The sequence below is a fragment of the Sprattus sprattus genome (assembly GCF_963457725.1).
Source record: "Sprattus sprattus genome assembly, chromosome: 3".
NCBI lineage: Eukaryota > Metazoa > Chordata > Actinopteri > Clupeiformes > Clupeidae > Sprattus > Sprattus sprattus.
In genome coordinates this window covers 23,099,940-23,118,814 of record NC_137922.1, presented here as the reverse complement: position 1 = coordinate 23,118,814, position 18,875 = coordinate 23,099,940, and the positions used below count along the sequence as shown (strand labels likewise).

At 42.8% G+C, this 18,875-nt stretch overlaps 1 protein-coding gene across 1 annotated transcript in view; it reads right to left on the bottom strand.

Annotated features, from left to right (window-relative positions):
• The window catches only part of lrp1ba (low density lipoprotein receptor-related protein 1Ba), a gene marked incomplete at both ends in the record, with an annotated part of 268,441 nt that overhangs the window by 223,393 nt on the left and 26,173 nt on the right, over positions 1-18,875 (bottom strand). The window contains 2 exons of the mRNA XM_080836005.1: positions 2,281-2,418; positions 11,297-11,419. Of these exons, the coding sequence (XP_080692131.1) occupies positions 2,281-2,418; positions 11,297-11,419 (261 nt within the window). The remainder of the gene's footprint in view (positions 1-2,280; positions 2,419-11,296; positions 11,420-18,875) is intronic.

Below are 18,875 nucleotides of genomic sequence, written 5' to 3'. Positions count from 1 at the left end.
TTAGTTTTAACAAGCCTTCACACACAGGATATGCCTGAAGTCCATGGTGGACTGTTTAGCTCCATGGCTTCGAGAGGCAATTTGATACCACAATACATTTCTGCGCTTACAGTCCCTTGGTTCTGGTGCACCCAAATAAATAATTCATAAAGGCTCTTGCTCCCTCTTACTCTCTCTCTCCCTCCCTCTCTCTCTCTCTCTATCTCTCTCTCTCTCTCTCTCTCTCTCTCATTCTCTCTCTGTGGTGAAAGAGAAGTGAGAATAAGGGCTAGTCCCTATATAGTCCACATGAAGGCGTTTTGCATGAGCTGTCATGTATGCCTATTGAAGAGGGAGACGAAAACTTTTCCATTTCGCCCCGTTGGATTTAGCCAACTTTTCCTTGGGTGGCCTACATTCAGTCTTTTTCCCAGAACTCAGTCATGGCCCAAACGGCAGATGCGTAATGAAATAAACGGATAAATAAATAAATGCAATAAATCAAACTATTTGAGCACTCGTCCATGAGGTTTTCCAACGAGAGTATCTGGTGAAAGAGCCGCATATATACTGTATGTCGCTGAACCACCCTGATCAACACTGCGTGGTTAACACAGCAAGTCCAGTGCTTTCTTCCCGGCCCATGAGAGAGAAGTTAAATTCAGCCCCAACACACAACACTCAGCAAGGCCTCTTAAGCCTTGTGAAGCCAAGACATTTTGGTCAGTTTTAATGCATTATGAGCTCAGTGCTATGAAATGCATATGTACTGTGTGAATAAATTAGGGTGTCCCATGCTAGGCTACGAGGGGATGTAAGGACTGGAAGTCATTATCAGTGCTATGAAATGTTTGTGTACTGTGTGAATAAATGAGGGTGTCTCACGCTAGACTACGAGGGGATGTAAGGACTGGAAGTCATTATCAGTGCTATGAAATGTTTATGAACTGTGTGAATAAATGAGGGTGTCTCTCGTAGACTACGAGGGGATGTAAGGATTGGAAGTCATTATGAAGGACATATATTCCTTAGGTTTTAGAGTGTTCAACATCACGCAGGCATCTATACGTACACCCCATCTACGCCTGCCAACAAATCTCCCACTCCCTGTTTACGATCGTCGCACCCCCAAATCGACATTTAAAAGTTTCAAGGCAAGTTTCAAGTTTTGTATTTAGGCTAACATTGTCAGTACTATATAAATGATTCATTATTTTCAAGTGCACAATCTTTCTGATACACTCAGCTAGCAATAAAGCAGAAAACAAGCCTGGTGTTCATGCAGCCCTAAAGTGGACATCCTGAAAATGATCCCGAAAAATGAAACTTGTGTACAAGAAAGACCTGAAGTATGGAGAGGTAAATACACGCAAGAGTTTGCATCATGAGGTCTAAGCAGCTTGAATGAAGCCCATAATATTCACATTTCACAATGCTATGAGCGCTGGGACACAGACTGCTGTGAATACATACTGTGCACACATATGCCAGTGATAACTCAGGATAGAGTTCTAATTAACTGCTGGAGGGAACAGTCTGTGTGTGTGTGTGTGTGTGTGTGTGTGTGTGTCTTCCCTTCAGCTTCCCGGGTGAGAGACAGACAGAGCCGAGACTGCTGCTGCTGCTGATGCTGCCTGCTGGTGCTCTGGGCTCCCAGTGGACCCGTGCAGGAGAGACTGCTTTAAGCTGCTCTGCCAGTGCTACATACAGGAGGGACGAGACAAGGTCTCTGGGCGGCGTGTCGCGTCCCCAGCGGACAACAGCGGACGCGAGGCCGTGTTCGGACTGAGCATAGGCCTCCCCTGGTGGGGAGCTACTTCTTAAACGTCTTGTGTGTGCAAAGGGTCTGCCCAAGCGGCCCTGTCTGTTCAGAGGGCAGTCACTCAATTTTAAAGAGGGCACACGGTACTCAAGACACGCACAAGAGAACCTAAACTCTCTTTAAACACCAACCCCATGGATAAGATTGGATTTAATAATATGGGGGGGGGGGGCGGGGGGGACTGAATGCATCACCAGCTTTCATTAATCAATCATTCCAACTCAGCTGTTACTGTTGTGCCTGTTGACAGTGTTTAATGTTACTGTGATGTGTCTGTTGACAGTGTTTGATGTTACTGTGATGTGTCTGTTGACAGTGTTTAATGTTACTGTGCGGTGTCTGTTGACAGTGTTTAATGTTACTGTGCTGTGTCTGTTGACAGTGTTTAATGTTACTGTTGTGTCTGTTGGACAGTGTTCAGTGTTACTGTGCTGTGTTTGTTGGACAGTGTTTAATGACAGATCTAGAGCATGCTGTACCTCGACAGTGGACTCCCTCGTCGTAGCCGTCCTCACAGTCTAGCACCCCGTCACAGAGCTTGTTGAAGTGAATGCACTTCCTTGTGCCGATGCACTGTATGTGATTGAGTGGACATTTCAGCACTACTTCCCCAGAACCTACAAAATAAACAAACAAACAGGAAAAGGTTACTTGTTAAGATACATTTGTACCTGCTGATTATATGCCATGTAGTCTTCCGTGATCAGACACATTGTTTATGCCTCAGCAAAGTGGTTTGTTTTGTACCATACTATCAGTGATGTGTTGGACAGCACAAGTTCAGTCAAACAGAAAATCATGAGTGGTGTTAAACTGAGCCTCTTGCTGGTATCTGAAAAATAAATGGCTTTAGAAAACTAAATAACCTGTGTACTTCATATGATGCTTTTAAGTGGAATTTGTTGACATCACATTGTTGAAATTGTTTCAAATTCATTGTTGACCCACAGCACAGAACAAAGAACTTACAGGTGCAGTCAAAAGGTCCGTCAAGTACGTTGTTCAAAAAGTCACATCAAGTAGAAGCTGTCACCGGATCAGACGCAGGGCACTTTGGCGCCATGTCCGATTTAGCATCAGAATCAGTTACAAACACACAGCCCTACCATCAGCATACACACATGCTGGCACTATGCCTTTCCCTGTGCGCTCCCCCATCTCATCTCAAGCGTCGCCTCAGCGTGCGTGTGTGTGTGCGTGTGTGTGTGTGTGAGAGTGTGTGTGTGTGTGTGTGTGTGTGTGTGTGTGTGTGTTTGTGTGTGTGTGTGTGTGTTTGTGTGTGTGTGTGTATGTGTGTGTGTGTTTGTTTGTGTGTTTGTTTGTATGTGTGTGTGTATGTGTGTGTGTGCCGTCACCACCTCCGTCCCAGCCTCTGCTGAGGTATCAATCACATCCACAGGACTCCCTCCAGGCTCCCAGAGTGGATCTCTGCTCCACTTTCCAGATCTCAGCATGACCATCATGTCTAATTTAACACATGTGATGAAAACTGTTTCAAAATATCCTTCCCCTCGTGCTCGCACGCTCCCTTCCTGGTGGAGTTTACCATGAAGAAATATCCCTGCAGCTTAGCGACGGAAGATCATGTCAGCACAACACGTATGGTGCTGCAAGCTCTGGCTAGGTATGTAAAAAAACTGAAAAAAAATAAAATATATATATATATATATATACATAAACAAAACGTTTAGTCCATTTAGTTATTTGACCACACGGTTATTTTTTTGTAGCTCTTACTGGCAACACAAGCCACCATTTGTATTTTCTATGTATTTCGTATTGTATTTCCCCCCCACCTCCCCCTACCCTTTGTCTTTCACCACACAGCCACAACACAACCATAAATATTGCTAGGAAAATTGTTGGCGGCCATGATCCAAGAAATGAAATTAAGAAACCTTTGTTGGCCGCCTTGGTCCAAGAAATTTAATTAAGATACCACTGCTGACCAGCATGTTATCTATCTCATTATTCAGAACACAGCAGTCGGTCAGGCTCAGTGATCATACCACTGTTAGTATGCTCAGTTTATCATTAAGGTTAGTCATTACCCAACTCCATTACAGATCATTAAGTTAATATTATTATAGTGAAACTGCAGTTCTTTCCACAATTTATTTTTCCACATTGTTTGGCTTTGATTTCATTGTTTAAGAGGTGTACTCTCGTGTTAGAATCGCACATGCCGACATTACATTTACAATGGCATCTGCTCAACATGTGCCAACACAGCAGGTCTTCCACTAGTCATGGTTCCAGTGTGGCATATTTCCTCAGCATCATTAGGTTTACTAAGCACAGCTTTGTGTAAGATGTAACTTCAGCAATACAACTGAGCACCACACCATACACTTCCATTGCAAACATTTGTGTACTTCTTATTATGATTATTTCAGCGAAATACTTATATCAAACAATACCTATATCATCTTGTGGCATGCTCAGTAAGCAGCAAGTAGAGGCAACTGGACTAGAACACAGGGTACTAGAACACAGAGCCTTTACTAGAACACAGGGCCTGAACAAGAACACACTAGAACACAGGGCCTGTGTGCTGGATGATGAACACACTGATAAAAACCGTTTACCCTCAGCAACCTGCGACCAGCATCTCCCAAACACTTTGGAAATAAAAAAGTCCACGCCGACATTGGGCACGAGATCAGAAAACTTTTTTTTTGTTTTCTTGTTCTTCTTTTTTTTCATTTTCTTTTCTTTTCTTAGGAGAACTGCGAGCAGAACTGTCATCTTCTGCTCACTCCTCTCTCTACTTTGCGGATGGATTACACACTAATCTAATGTGATTAGGAGGATGAATATTCAGCGGCTGCAGAACGTCGCTTCAGCACACAGATGGCGTTTAACAGTTGAAGGATGACTCTATATGAACACCCCGAATGGAAATCTCCATTTATTTATTAAGTTATTTATATATTCCCCTCCCAAACACAGATGAACAGCCTCCAACGAAACTTTAAAAACTAAGTTGCGACGCGTAGCAAGTGTGTCTCTCAGGCAGATGCCGTCCCCTTGGCTGTGATTTTGGGGCGTGCTGACGCCAAAAGGTGACAACGCACCATGCTCAGCATCTTGCATTGACAAGTTCCCAGAATGCACGCAAAGCGGATCCGTCGAGCAGTTTAATTTTTTTTGTCAGAGGCGGGAGGTTATGATGTTGTGGAACTGTAATGAATTAATGATTAAAATGAAACGATTGCCACACAGCTTGAATTCATAATGTGGGCCTGGACAGAGAGGGAGATTCAAACAGTGGCACTCTCTCCATGCCAATTAGTTTTCCTGCCATTTATTTGATTGGATGGATTATGTTTGCACCCTGAGTTGCACCGTAATTACGCACAGTGCTACACTGAAATGTCAACACAATTTAAGTATGATGAATTCTACTCGTGTAGGACGGTGTCATTTCAGAACAGCAAATAAACAAACTGGACTGATTGTTAATCTGGAGATTCTTGTTGTGTGTGTGTGTGTGTGTGTGTGTGTGTGTGTGTATGTGTGTGTGTGTGTGTGTGTGTGTGTGTGTGTGTGTGTGTGTGTGTGTGTGTGTGTGTGTGTGTTGTGTGGAGGGGGGCATTCAAGTCCGCGGGCCTGGGGTGGTTGGGGGGGGGGGGGGGGTTGTATGTGTGAGAAAGAATGTAAATGTTGGTTTAAACAATAAGGCAGTAACAGATTATGTTTATTTTTAATTATTGTTTGTGAATGTGTTTCATTGTTTAATCAATATTTAATTTTCCATACAGATTATAGATAGACTACAATGTGGAAAGCCTAAAGAGGCATGCTCTAGGACATGAGTAATTATGACCGCCACGTGACAGCATATAGGTTTAGTCGGAGTTTTTTTTCTTTTTTTTTTCTCAGTTTGACGATTTTCTGTCAACGATTCCCGGGACACTGAAACACCGGGGTGCACGAAATTTGGTGGGCATGTAGCCCCACTAGATGAGCGTGGAACCATTGATTTTCGTTTAGATCTGTTGTACCCCTGTTGGACTGGACCCCTTTTAAAGAGGGTGGGGCAGTCCAGTTTTCTATGAATAAGTCGAAAACCGTAGGGCCTAGGAGGACCACATTTTTTTAGTATGTTGGTCTTAAGAGGCCACGTCAACCATTCCACTACCGCTTATTTCATGTATAGCGCCACCTAGTTACAAATGAAAAAGCAAAAATGGAGTGTTTTAAAAAATGTTAATTGTAAGTTGACAAGGTCAGAACTGCACGAAATCATTATGACACCTTCTGATTACACGTTAAGTTATGTGGAATTCCGTTCACGGGGGGCATGCAATACATTGATTTATATAGTTATACACCAACTGGCCTGTAGGTGGCGCGACACAGTTTTCTTCGAATATCCCGAGAACCGTAGGGCCTAGGAGGGCCAAATTGTTCTTGTATGTTTGTGTTAAGGGGCCATGCCAACCTATACCATAACCAGTCATTACATGTATAGCGCCACCTAGTTAAAAATTTAAAAGCAAAAATGAGAGTCTTTTACAAAGTTTGAAGGGTGTGGGCGTGGCAGACCCTCAAACTATGCACTCTTCACAACTCCAGTCACTTATAACTTATGCATATATTGTCGAAAGTGCACAAAATTGAAAGTGGTGGATCATTATGAGGCCCTCTGAATGCATGGCAAGTTTCGTGCAATTTTGTCCATGGGGGGCCATACAATATTTTTTTTTTATGTGACTGTACACCAACTGGCCTGTAGGTGGCCTGACACAGTTTTCTTCGAATATCCCGAGAACCGTAGGGCTTAGGAGGGCCACATGTTTTTTGTATGTTTGTCTTAAGGGGCCATGTCAACCCATTCCATAACCACTCATATTATGTATAGCGCCACCTAGTTAAAAATGAAAAAGCAAACATGAAGTCATGTAATTGCAGGTATCTCTGGCTTACATGTTCAACCAAATCATCAAAATCTATCACAAATAATTCCTTTAATACATACAAATGAAACACAAACCAATTTACACACACAAAACACATAAAAACACACAAACACACTGCCACCATGACTCATTCTGTGCCAAAACCTACTGAACAGTTCGGCGGTCATATTTTGTAACGCTTTGCGTTACGTCTAGTTTATAACATTTTTGTCTATGTATACTGTCTGTATTACTTGAATTTTACTCTCCGATGTTTTTTCTCTGTATAACTTGAACTGCTTTTCTTTAACTGTATATTCATGATGATCCCCAGGGAGACTAGTGACGACTTTATGGAAGCTAATAGGGATCCAAATAAACAATAAACAATAAATAAACATGCTTGGCAGTTACTTTAACTAGTCTGTACACAACCAAGAGAAATAATCCCTATTGGCTCTAGCACATCTCACTCACAGCAGCAGGCACTCCCACGCTCAACAATGGAGGTTCAGCAATCCAGTTTGCACTCGATTAAGAAAATGATCAGGGATTGAAAGACGGCGCGAAATAACGGGGCAAAAATGCTTCAACTGCAATCACATGTTTCTTACGCATGCCACAAACCATACACAAACACACACACACAAACACACACACACACACATCATACACATAGCCTACATAAACTGGGATCCAACCTTTGCACATGTATCACAGTGCATGTACATACTGCAGAGAGAGACGTACAATGACTTCTCTAAGAGGCCAGCATGACTGTGTATATTCCCATAACACTTCTTCACACAGTGATATTGGGGCCATTCCAGCCCTTGGAAGTGGCTCTCTGCTTTTCCCTAAGGACTCTTTAGGCAGTATTGGGTTCAGCGCAGCAGTATTCACCACCGCAACCCAACACCAAGCCATACACACTCATCCTCCTCAAAAGCCAGCACTGGTTTATTGCCGCATATCAACTGTGTGTTTGATTTAGCTGTGTCAAAACATACACCGCTGTGCGTTATGCGGAATAACACCCATGAGAGCATGTGCCCTGGTATCCAGCCTAAACGCCTTGGCACCTTGTTTAAGATGAGAGATTCATTAGCCCAAGGAGTGCCAGAATGAGTGCATCACCTGATCCTGTCTAATAAGGTGTTTGAATTAATTTTACAATTAATTTCAAAAGCCTGGGGGATGATTGATGAAATGTCAATATATTTTATTAATATAATTAATTTCACATATATACACATACACATACACATACACATACAATTACAATTACACATACACATACACATACACATACACATACACATACACATACACATACACATACACATACACATACACATGCACATGCACATACACATGCACATGCACATACACATACACATACACATACACATACAAAAATTGCATTATGCAAAGCTTAAGTCATTGATTCGGTCTGTTACCTTTACAAACCACACTTTAACACCCTTACACTCACCACACACACATAAACACACATACACACGAACACACACACTCACACATACACACACACACACACACACACACACACATACACACACACAATTACACACTGTACTTTACTGGAGCCCTTTCCATGTGCATTCCAGGTGCTGTGAAATGCTCTGTTAAAACATAATCATGCAGAAGCCAATTTTAAATTTGTTAATTTGTATTTGAACCCCTATGAAACCGGCAGGATCCCAGGCGCTGTGACGAGGCAGCCGACGCTCGAGTTCGGTTCCCTCTGCGGCGTGTTTGTTTCTCTGTTCTACTAGCAGATGGCCGCAGCCACGGGAACCACGGGAGCCGAACCCGCCATGACTGACTGGCTGCCGGAGAAATTAAAGGGGATTATTTTCCAAATCCCCTCAGCTTGAGCATCGAGCATAGTTCCTGGAGGTAAATATGCATTTCCGGGGCAGCTAAATTAACTGGGGGGTCCCCTGGGGAGACAGCTGAATGGAAGTGCACAATGTCCTATACAACATGCTGGAGTGCCTTTTCCCCTCCTAAGGCCCAGCAATAAAGGTGTGCATTAGCCCTTACCACGATCACACTGAGGTAGCTGTTGTCCTCAGGGTTGAACCCATTTCCTGCTACGTTCAGCTTAGCTCTGGATAGAGACATTCTGTGTTTGAAGATGCCACACTGACACAGGTTCCGTCCTTCACATTCTCAACAAAGCGCTATGCTACATTACACCCAAAAACCCCTTTCCTGGGTGCCACTTCTCGGGGGGAATAGATACGTTTACAAGTCATTTATTTTTATGTGGAAAGAACCAGGAAAGTCACCCTCAGTAAACTGACTTTAGGAACACGCCAGCACTTATCTTCTTCTTCCTATCAGGGGCAGCACGCCGTGCAGAGACTTCTGATTACACAGACGATGGCAGCTTCAGGGACGTAAAGACAAGCAGCACATACAGAAGCTGGCTCTGGAACGGGCCTGGATATAGTCCGGGTCCAGAGCATACAGCGTCTGCTGCCATGATAATATCAGCGTACACAAAAGACAACTGTCCAGGCTATCAAACACTGTCAAAGCCCACAAACTAGAAATAATTCAGCTGTTTTGCCAGTCCCAAAACTAAACTGCGAAATGATTAAACTTCAGTTTTGCTTGTTGTCATATACTGTATATGGAATCTGTCAACACTAATATGATCTATACATCAGTGTTTCAGTTATTCAGATCTCGCCTAGCTCTGATGTTGATGTATACATGCTGTGCAAATCAAAACTGCTCCATATTTAGGAACAGAGTAAAATCAAGAGGTGGTTGATTAGCGAAGCTGTTTTGAAGATTAAGGTGTAGCTATTAGAGAAAAATGCAGGAGACAAACAACGAATGCACACACTCTAGGGAACGCAACAGACAAGCCGCTGTCAGAGCTTTCAATGCTTGTCATCAAAAAAGACATGTCTACAATGGGTCTATTCACCTACCCAGAGGGATGACACATTTAAGAAGTAGGACCCTCCATACTGACAATCCCACACCTTTTCATAAAGAGATAGGAATGCAATAGAACTCAAATGCTAATCAGCAAGTTAGTATACTAATTAATATACTGCACTACCATCTGTTTATGCCATGAATAAAAGCCATGAATAAAAGCCTTAGGATGTTTGCAGTTGCTCAAACGCTATCATATGGCGAGAGCTCAATGGCCAGCGATCAAGGAAGGAGAAATCATTATAAGACTAGACAGCAGGAACTCAGAAATCATTATACAGATCTGCTCTCCACCTCGAGGGTCACCTCGACAGTTCACCATTTCACTCTAAAGACCCACATCCAAATAGATTTGTTGGTCCCCATGTTGCTAACAGGGTACAACTGAGGTAAGCAGTGTAGCTAATATTCCATAAAAATGTTGATGACATAAAAACAGGTTTGCTCAATTCTCACCAAGCTGTGTGGTTTCTGTCAATACCTATACTCTTACATAATAACTACTCTCCCATTACTCCTCAGAGGTACATTTTTACTGAACCTTCATCATTATATTTACTGAACCTTCATCATTATATTTACTGAACATTCATCTTCATATTTACTGAAAATGCATCATTATATTTACTGAACATTCATCATGATATTTACTGAAAATGCATCTTTATATTTACTGAAAATGCATCTTTATATTTACTGAACATTCATCATTATTTGAATTAATTAAACTGTCACAGACTTCATGAGTAGGAGAAAAGCATCATATCACTAGATCTACTGCAAAGTCAATATGAAATAAACCACTTTAGAATGTTCTTACAAAGCCCAAATATAAAGATACCCCACTAATGATGTTCCTTGGATGATCACAAGGTCTTTCTCTGTGATCAGTGATGTTTGGGAACGAGTTTCAGTGATTTGTGGCTTTAGCCATGAATTGTGTCTAAGAGGGTGGCCCAGGGAAGGAACAAACAACAGCAGTGATTGATTTCCATTTCAATTCTAGCCTGTAATTTTGTGTAGCGAATGGCGTTAATTCCATCTGAAATCGATACCTAATTCTTCCTAATGAGCAGTCTCACACTGTGACTGTGAATATAAGCAACTAACAGTAAACCTACAAGATGGCCAAACAAATTTGTTTTAATGAGAATGATATGCATTTTAATTTAGAGACACAGCACGATGGAGAGATCAAGAGAAATGTAAAAGAGAGAGAGAGAGAGAGGCTAGTCAGCCAAGAAGCAGTGATGGATTCACACAGCTCTTTTCCATCTCTGAGGATGACACCAATTTCTCATGAATGTGTGAACTGCCTCCACAGATGCCGTTTGGACCACGCCTCCTGGTGTGTGGTGACTTGCAGGGATATTGCATGTGACTGCGATCTTCCCTTTGATGCAGCACAATCGCTGCATGTCCATGCATTGAAGGTGACAGTGTGAGTGTGTGGTAATGTGATAAGGTGGTAAGGTGGCAAGGTGGCATGGTGGTACTGAAATGTTGGGAGGACATTGTTGATAGGGATGTAGTGTGTGTGTGTGTGTGTGTGTGTGTGTGTGTGTGTGTGTGTGTGTGTGTGTGTGTGTGTGTGTGTGTGTGTGCTACTCACAACGGTCCAGGCCTTCATCAGAACCGTCTGGGCAGTCATCCTCTCCGTCGCAGAGCCACCGAACAGACACACACGTCTGCGGGTTGTGACAGAGAAACTCCCCAACGTCACACACAGGGGCTTCTGGGTAGGCAGGGCAGGGGAGGGGAGGGCAGGAGAGGGGAGGGGAGGGCATGGAGGAAGAGAATGGCAGCGTCATGACTGATGGATCAGGCTATGGAGGATATGACTGATGAGACAGATGACCCTCAGGCCATCCTAAGGCTTAGACATGGGGTGCATGCGATCAGAGCTGCCATGGTTTGAACCGGATGATGATGACATTTTGATGTGCGTGTGGTGTGTGTGTGTGTGTGTGTGTGTGTGTGTGTGTGTGTGTGTGTGTGTGTGTGTGTGTGTGTGTGTGTGTGTGTGTGTGTGTGTGTGTGTGTGTATGTGTGTGTGGTTTGTGTGTTTGTTTTGATGTAGGTCTGGTGTATTATAAATAGTAATAAGAGTATTTTCATGCATCATTTCAGGTTTGGGCCAAAGATTACCTTTGAAGTGTTTATCTGTGACTTTCAAAATAAACAGCCTTTTAAGCCTGGCTGACCTGCTTTGCTTTCGGGGAACTGAAACTGAACTGAAAATTATTTAACGCACAGCACGGCCCTGTCTGGTGCCTGCTCAGCCTTCCTGAAAGGTTCGGCAACTGTGTTCCTCAAAAGCGCTCCATCGCAAGTTTGTGTTGACAAGGTCCCTTCTGCTGACTGTCAGCGCAAAGCTGTGATCACACCAGAGCGAGCTGACGTGCCTTCGCTAAAGATCTCAAATCCACCAGGCTCAACTCTTCTCCTTAAAGTCAAGAGAGAAGCCGTGAGCCTATAGAAGACCACGCTCTTGTTTTTGTAGCGTATGCAAAATAAAACACGGCTCGTGTGGCTTTACGTCCGCTGGAAAAGGTATTCGGAGAATCTGCCATCGGTAGCTGGCTTAAGGATCTGGCATAGCACCTGTAGTAACAGGACTTACACTGTAATCATTCCCACAACTTCTTGCTAGATGCCTGGATGAGGACACGCAAGCCCACATGTGCCAAGGCAGAAAGCCTCCAGCAGATATGTACTCCTCCCAGTTTAACACGACAGTGTTTGGATCCTAAGATGTTTTTCCCTGAATCTTCTTGCACAAAGTTTTCTTTTTGTACATGTTAAATCTGCATGTATGCTACATTGACATTCTATAGCACATTCATTTACACTGCTTAATGCATGTAAGGTATGCAAGGCATACATAATACAAGACTACTAAGATAGATATATAGATCTCTAACATGCTAAGGGACCCTGTTCGAAAGAAGCTATAAATACCAAATAATGAATCCGAGTTTGTGGCAGATATCAGAACAAAACACCTGATAAATAATAGAATGCCTTCTGGAAAAAAAGTTAAATTACATAAGTGTGTTTTGTTGCCAACACAGTGCTGTTTTACCAATCTTGACATTTCCACTTATTTTTGTTCATCTCTAATTGCACTGGAGTGTCAGGAAATCCATACAAGTTGGAGACGTTTCTTTGACACGAGTTGAAACAGTGAATAAAATGTCGTTCCTGCTCTCTACCATCTCAGATTAGAAAAACAGATATTAAAATGTCAGTCAGAATAAACTGTCACTTCATTGGAAATGTCCATCAAAGATAAACATTTGAATGAGAACGGCTTGAAGTCTGCTTAATAACTGCTGCCAATGTCTACTGGAGCTTTTGAGATGCTCATTTCCCCGTCTCTGTAATCCATTTTTAAATCTGAATACCATTGATGTTGTTGGATATGCAACACCACGTCATTGTTCTACAAAGATAGAGCCTCCCATCACACCAGGCTGATTCCAAAATCCTAGAACGTCACACCACATGATCAGAGAAATATATCTAGAATAGATAGACTCTCTTCATGTGGAGGACAATGTATTTTGTAGAAGAAGAGCAGAAAGGAGAAGAAGAAGACAGAGAAAAAGTGGAGGAAGTCTGAGTGGAGGAAGAGAAACCGTACAAAAGAAAGGAACAGGAAGACAAATAGAAGAATACAGAGGATATCAAAAGAACGAAAGTTTTGATAACACCCAAATTTCTGAGACAAATGTCAAAACAGCAGCTGCCTTGTTTCGGCTGACAAGAGTGGCTCTGAAGGGTTTTCATTTCAACTTAGAGTCAAAGGCTGGCGCAGGGCTACACACCCACCTTTCAAACCCAAGCATTTCCATAACAGTAGGGGGTGAGTGTGCGTATGTGTGTGTGCGTGTGTGTGTGTGTAAGTGCAGCACCTGGCTGAGTTAAAGTCATTACCAGACTTACTCCATGCCCCCTGCTGCTTGTGTGGGCAGGACGCACTTCGTCATAAAAGCCCGGCATCTTTGTAATGCCACCAGCTTTCAACCTCTGAGCTCTGCGTTTGAGAGAGGGAAGACAGGGGTGTCCGCTGAAGAGACGGCGGTTCAAAGGCAGCCATCAACTCTGCTTCCCCCTCGCTCACCTTTCTTCTTCTGGGGGCTCTTGACAGGGAACAGTCGAGGCAGAAAAAAAAATAACAATAATTCCATTTTTTTTTTGCATCATCGCTTGTTTGGCTATAGGGGGAGTTCAGAGACGAGGAACTTTCAGTTAACTTCTACTTTCCTGCAGTTTAACTATTGCAAACCTGACATGACAGCTTATGCTGTTCTGCACTCTGTTGCCCTACTTGCATACATGGAGGACCTTGCTAGCATACATGCAAGAGCCTGTTTGCATGTTAATTGTACAACAACTACAGTACATACACGAAAATCAGAGTGATAGCTTAACCATTGCATTAAAACAGGAGTGTGAACTTAGCGTGTGTGTGTGGTGTGTGTGTGTGTGTGTGTGTGTGTGTGTGTGTGTGTGTGTGTGTGTGTGTGTGTGTGCGTGTATGTGTGTGTGTGTGCGTGTGTGTGTGTGTGTGTGTGTGTGTGTGTGTGTGTGTGTGCGTGTGTGTGTGTGTGCGTGTGTGTGTGTGTGTGCGTGTGTGTGTGTGTATTGTCACTGAGGCTGAAACTGCAGTAAAGGTGTTTGAAATTGTAATCCTATTCTGTGTGAGTGTCGGGGGTATGTTGCCCTGAGCCTATGTTTAAAGCTTCAAAGTACTAGAAAATCACTAATGGCATCAAGAGACTACGAGGAGAAAATGCCTAGACTAAGGCAATCATGGTCTCTCGCTATGCAGTTTGAGTATATTTAATCTAGCCTACCTTGTACAGTGGAAGGCATATATTTCAAGATCAAAGAATACTCTTCTGCTGTTTATTTCCTTATTGTTATTAACTTAGGGTGCCGCTGTCTCATTCATGGACGACTTGGGTGTGTATTCCCTAATGTTTTTTCTCTATTTATCTTTCAACGGGGGGTACTTTTCTTTTCCTTTCTGTTTTTTTGGGCATCCAGGTGCGTGTTGAATAATATGGGTTTATGCGACGACAACAACAACAACCACCACAACAATACAATACAATACAACAAAACAATTACAAACAAACAACCAACAAAAGACCTTCTCTGTCTCTTTGTAAATGGATTGCACCCAGCGGTGTGGCGTGGCATGCCTACAGAGAGGTAGATAAATGACACCAGGAGCCTCAGGCCACTCAGTACCTCCAGACGATCCATCACGGGCCTACACCCTCTGAGGGGAAGGCCGAGTCCTAAACAGGGTCAATAATGGGTCCTTTTGGTCAGCGCTCTGTGGGTGAGGACCACTAATCATGCCACGTTTTCACCGCGGCTGCCAAAGCAGGCTAAGGTATTTCAGGGGTACACCACACATCTCACCAGCAACCCCACTGCATTGCACTGTATCACTAAAAACAAGCATCGCATGCTGTGTGCAGTCATTCAATCACCAGCAACACCATTGCATTGTACTGTATCGCAAAAAAAAAAACATTGCATGATGTATGAAGTCATTAAATCAGCAAAGGATGTCTGTTTGTTCTCTAATTTGTCATTTCACAAATTTGTAGAGAGCATAAAAATAAAAATAAACCCACTAAGGGGTGATATTGGGTCTCAGTTTAAATCTACTTATATCATTATATATCTAATCATTCATTCATGATCACATTCAGTGTCATATGACTTCAATGATCGACAGCCGTGAGGCTGCACATGTAGATAAACCCATCTCCCCTCTCTCCTCGCCACGTCCCATCCATGGCTAATTTAAACCCAACATTTAAACCCAACCAGAAGGAAATCAATCCAGCCACATTAAGCACCTTGCATTAGCTGCACCTTGCATTAGCCGCACATCCTTTATCCTTTTTTTAAAAAGGGGGAGCTGCATTTTTCTCTCTTTTCACAAGAGACGTTTAACTAATGGCTATCATCAATGCATTAACATGGGAGCAGTCTCTTCAGCACTCACCAGAGCCAGCGCAACACACCTCTGTAATGTATCAGCCTCCCGCTCTCCAGCATGATCCCCCTTGCTAAGAACGCATGAATAATTCAAATAGATTTTAAAACCTGGTCTTGCGATTCCGTGCAGATTTTTAGCATGATTCTGCTTAATTTGATATTCCCCGAGCTTGCTGGAAATACTCAGGAGACCAATGGTTGGGGGATTTTGTTTACTCTTTTACTCGCTCAATCGCTGTAGCTGCTCAGAGGAAGCATTTGATCTACCTGGTGTTATCACAACAGCCCTGCCGGCACACCGCTCTCAATAGGCCCCCAATCTAAAAATAAAGGTGGATCACACAACACCGCAACGGAGAAGGGAGAACCAGAGCCACGTGCTTTAGATACTGTACCGGGTTCTGATCTGCTTCTGCTATCGACAGCAAGTAAGATTTCATGCACCTGGAATCACTGTCATGAACAGACTCAGCTTTCGTTCGACTGAGCGTTTTATCCATCACAGGTTTAACCTTTAGTCTGGTGCTGAAATACTTCACGTAAACGACATGTGAGCACTTTGAAGCAAAACAGCCTAACTGCATTGCAATCTCTGACATCACCCACGTTCCCTCCCCATTCTTGAGCCGCCCCGATTCAATTTCGCTCGATCAGGGCGTGAGGAGTTCGAGGTGCTGGTGGGTTTGTTAGGCGGGGTATCAATAGACGCCAAGCACGAAACAGCATTGATTGAGCTGGGACTTGAACCCACTGTCGCCCCAATTGATTCCATTTCGCTCAGATCTCTGTTGGCAAACTATAAATAAAACACCCTTGGAACGCCCATTGACCTTGCTATGGATTGTACATTTTCAGGCAGTGTAATGGCGAATTGGCCATAGCCAACCGAACACTTTGACCCAGTTATTCAATGAAGGTCTGTCTGCCTTCTCCCCCAGTTAGGGCCATTTGTCTAAACGCCATAATGCTCTGCTTGCAAAGATGGTGACAAGCCCGAGACATAAACTTCTAATTAAGATTTATGGCTAAAAATGCCGAGGCAAAATGTAAGAAAAAATGTTTACCAATGCAGAAATGCATGAAAAAAAGTGGATTTTTTTTTCAAAATCATCAGCAACACGACATTCAGAAAAAGTTGTAGCTCGATTAACTGCTTTGTGAACTTCATTAACACGTCTCTCAAATGAATTTGCCAGGACAAAGAACTAAAACTGCTCCAATTATGTCACATGACTATACAGGCGATTAAGATGCCATTAAATAGTTCATTGTTAACAATTAAATAAACGAAATAATCAACACAAATTAAATGCAATCAAATTTAGTCGATTACAATGAGTTTGTGTTTGCCACGTAGTAATCAGTTCAAATATGTAATAAGCCATCATTGTTTATGGCTGTTAAACCCAAAGATGCATAATATTTAGTGCTACAAAAGTCACATGCAAGGAACTGGCCACTATGCGTACCCTTTCCGAAAAATCACATTATGCTAATGCAACTTAAGAGACTTACAAGCTTTTTCTGTGCAAGTTTAGCAAGAAACATAAAATTCAAACATTCCCTTATATACTGTTTTTAATCTTTGGCTTTCACTTTAACCGTCATCCTTTTTACAGCGGCATTTTGTAAAAATACTGCCAAGTTTAGCAAGAAACATAAAATTCAAACATTCCCTTATATACTGTTTTTAATCTTTGGCTTTCACTTTAACCGTCATCCTTTTTACAGCGGCATTTTGTAAAAATACTGCCAAGGAGTGAATTTACACAGAAACCTTTTTATGAGTGGAAGTTGAACCAAATCCAGCTCCCTATGTGTGGCCGTAAAAGCACTTGTTCTGTGGAAGATGTGAAACTCTGGGTATTTATGTGTCGCAAATGAAAAGCAGATTGTGGTTGTGCGCAGCGTAAATATATGATCTCATCCCTCCTGCGCTGAAAACTACCTGAACCCCCCAGATGGGGAAGAGAAGCTTTACATAGTTTAAAGTCTGCTGGCGTAAGGTGACGTGACGGTGGTACATCCTAAGACGTTTTGCTGGGGAAATGTTGTGTCTGATTTTTCCCAACGACCCAGTCTTCACACCTCACAGTGTGACAGCTTAACCACTGCTCAGAGTTACTTCCTCTGATCAAAGTTTTTAATACTATTTATGCTCTGCGAGACAGGCAAGTACACACAAACACACACACAAGCATGCACGCACACATACACACACACACACACACACACACACACACACACACACACACACCCACATACAAACATGCACAATCCAAGTTGATACATGCACATACATCCACACACACATTTCAGTCTCTTGAAGGTTGCCTATGAGTTGCAAAGCTGACGTGCTTTACATGCATGACATATATCGCGACACAGCAGACATTTCTGGCTCTTCCGTTTGCCCTGACCCTCAGTGATAGATGCTTGTTTTCCAGTGGGAGGAGACCGTCACCCCACTGCAGTTATTGATGCTGTCTCCTCAAAATAGCTTGACTCTATGTGGATTCGGCTCCCTTTGATACAGCTGCCAGGGCACACTCTCCACTGAAGACGAGCAGATGAATCAAACCCGTGAAGTAAATGAACTGCATCCCCAGCTGTGTGGAGAAATGGCTTTCGTGCGCTCTGTGTCATGCTGTTAAGATAATAATAATAATAATAATAATAATAATAATAATGTGTATATTCACTCTGGGGCTGTAAACCACTGTTTTAAAACACATTGCCCCAAGAGGAGCACACACACACACACACACACACACACACACACACACACACACACACACACACACACACACACACACACACTCACCCACACACTCCTAATATGGACAGGCAAGTTGTAGGAACGTAATATCTCAACCCTAAATAGCACAGTTTAGACAGACAAAAACAGCGAGAGACTTTTGGGGGAAATTAAAATTCTTGTTTATTCACCGGTTGTGAATTGCCACAGTTATCAGGGGGTCTTCATAATGTATTGACTACCAGACAGAAGGATTTGTATTCCAGCTAATTCTGCTGACATCTGTTAGCACTGAGTTGATTAATGCATCCAAAACTTCAGAAAAATATTGCAGAAACAATGTAGGTCACTATAGATGGTGTGTGTGTGTGTGGGGGGGATTTTAGAACACTTTCTATTGTAGCCA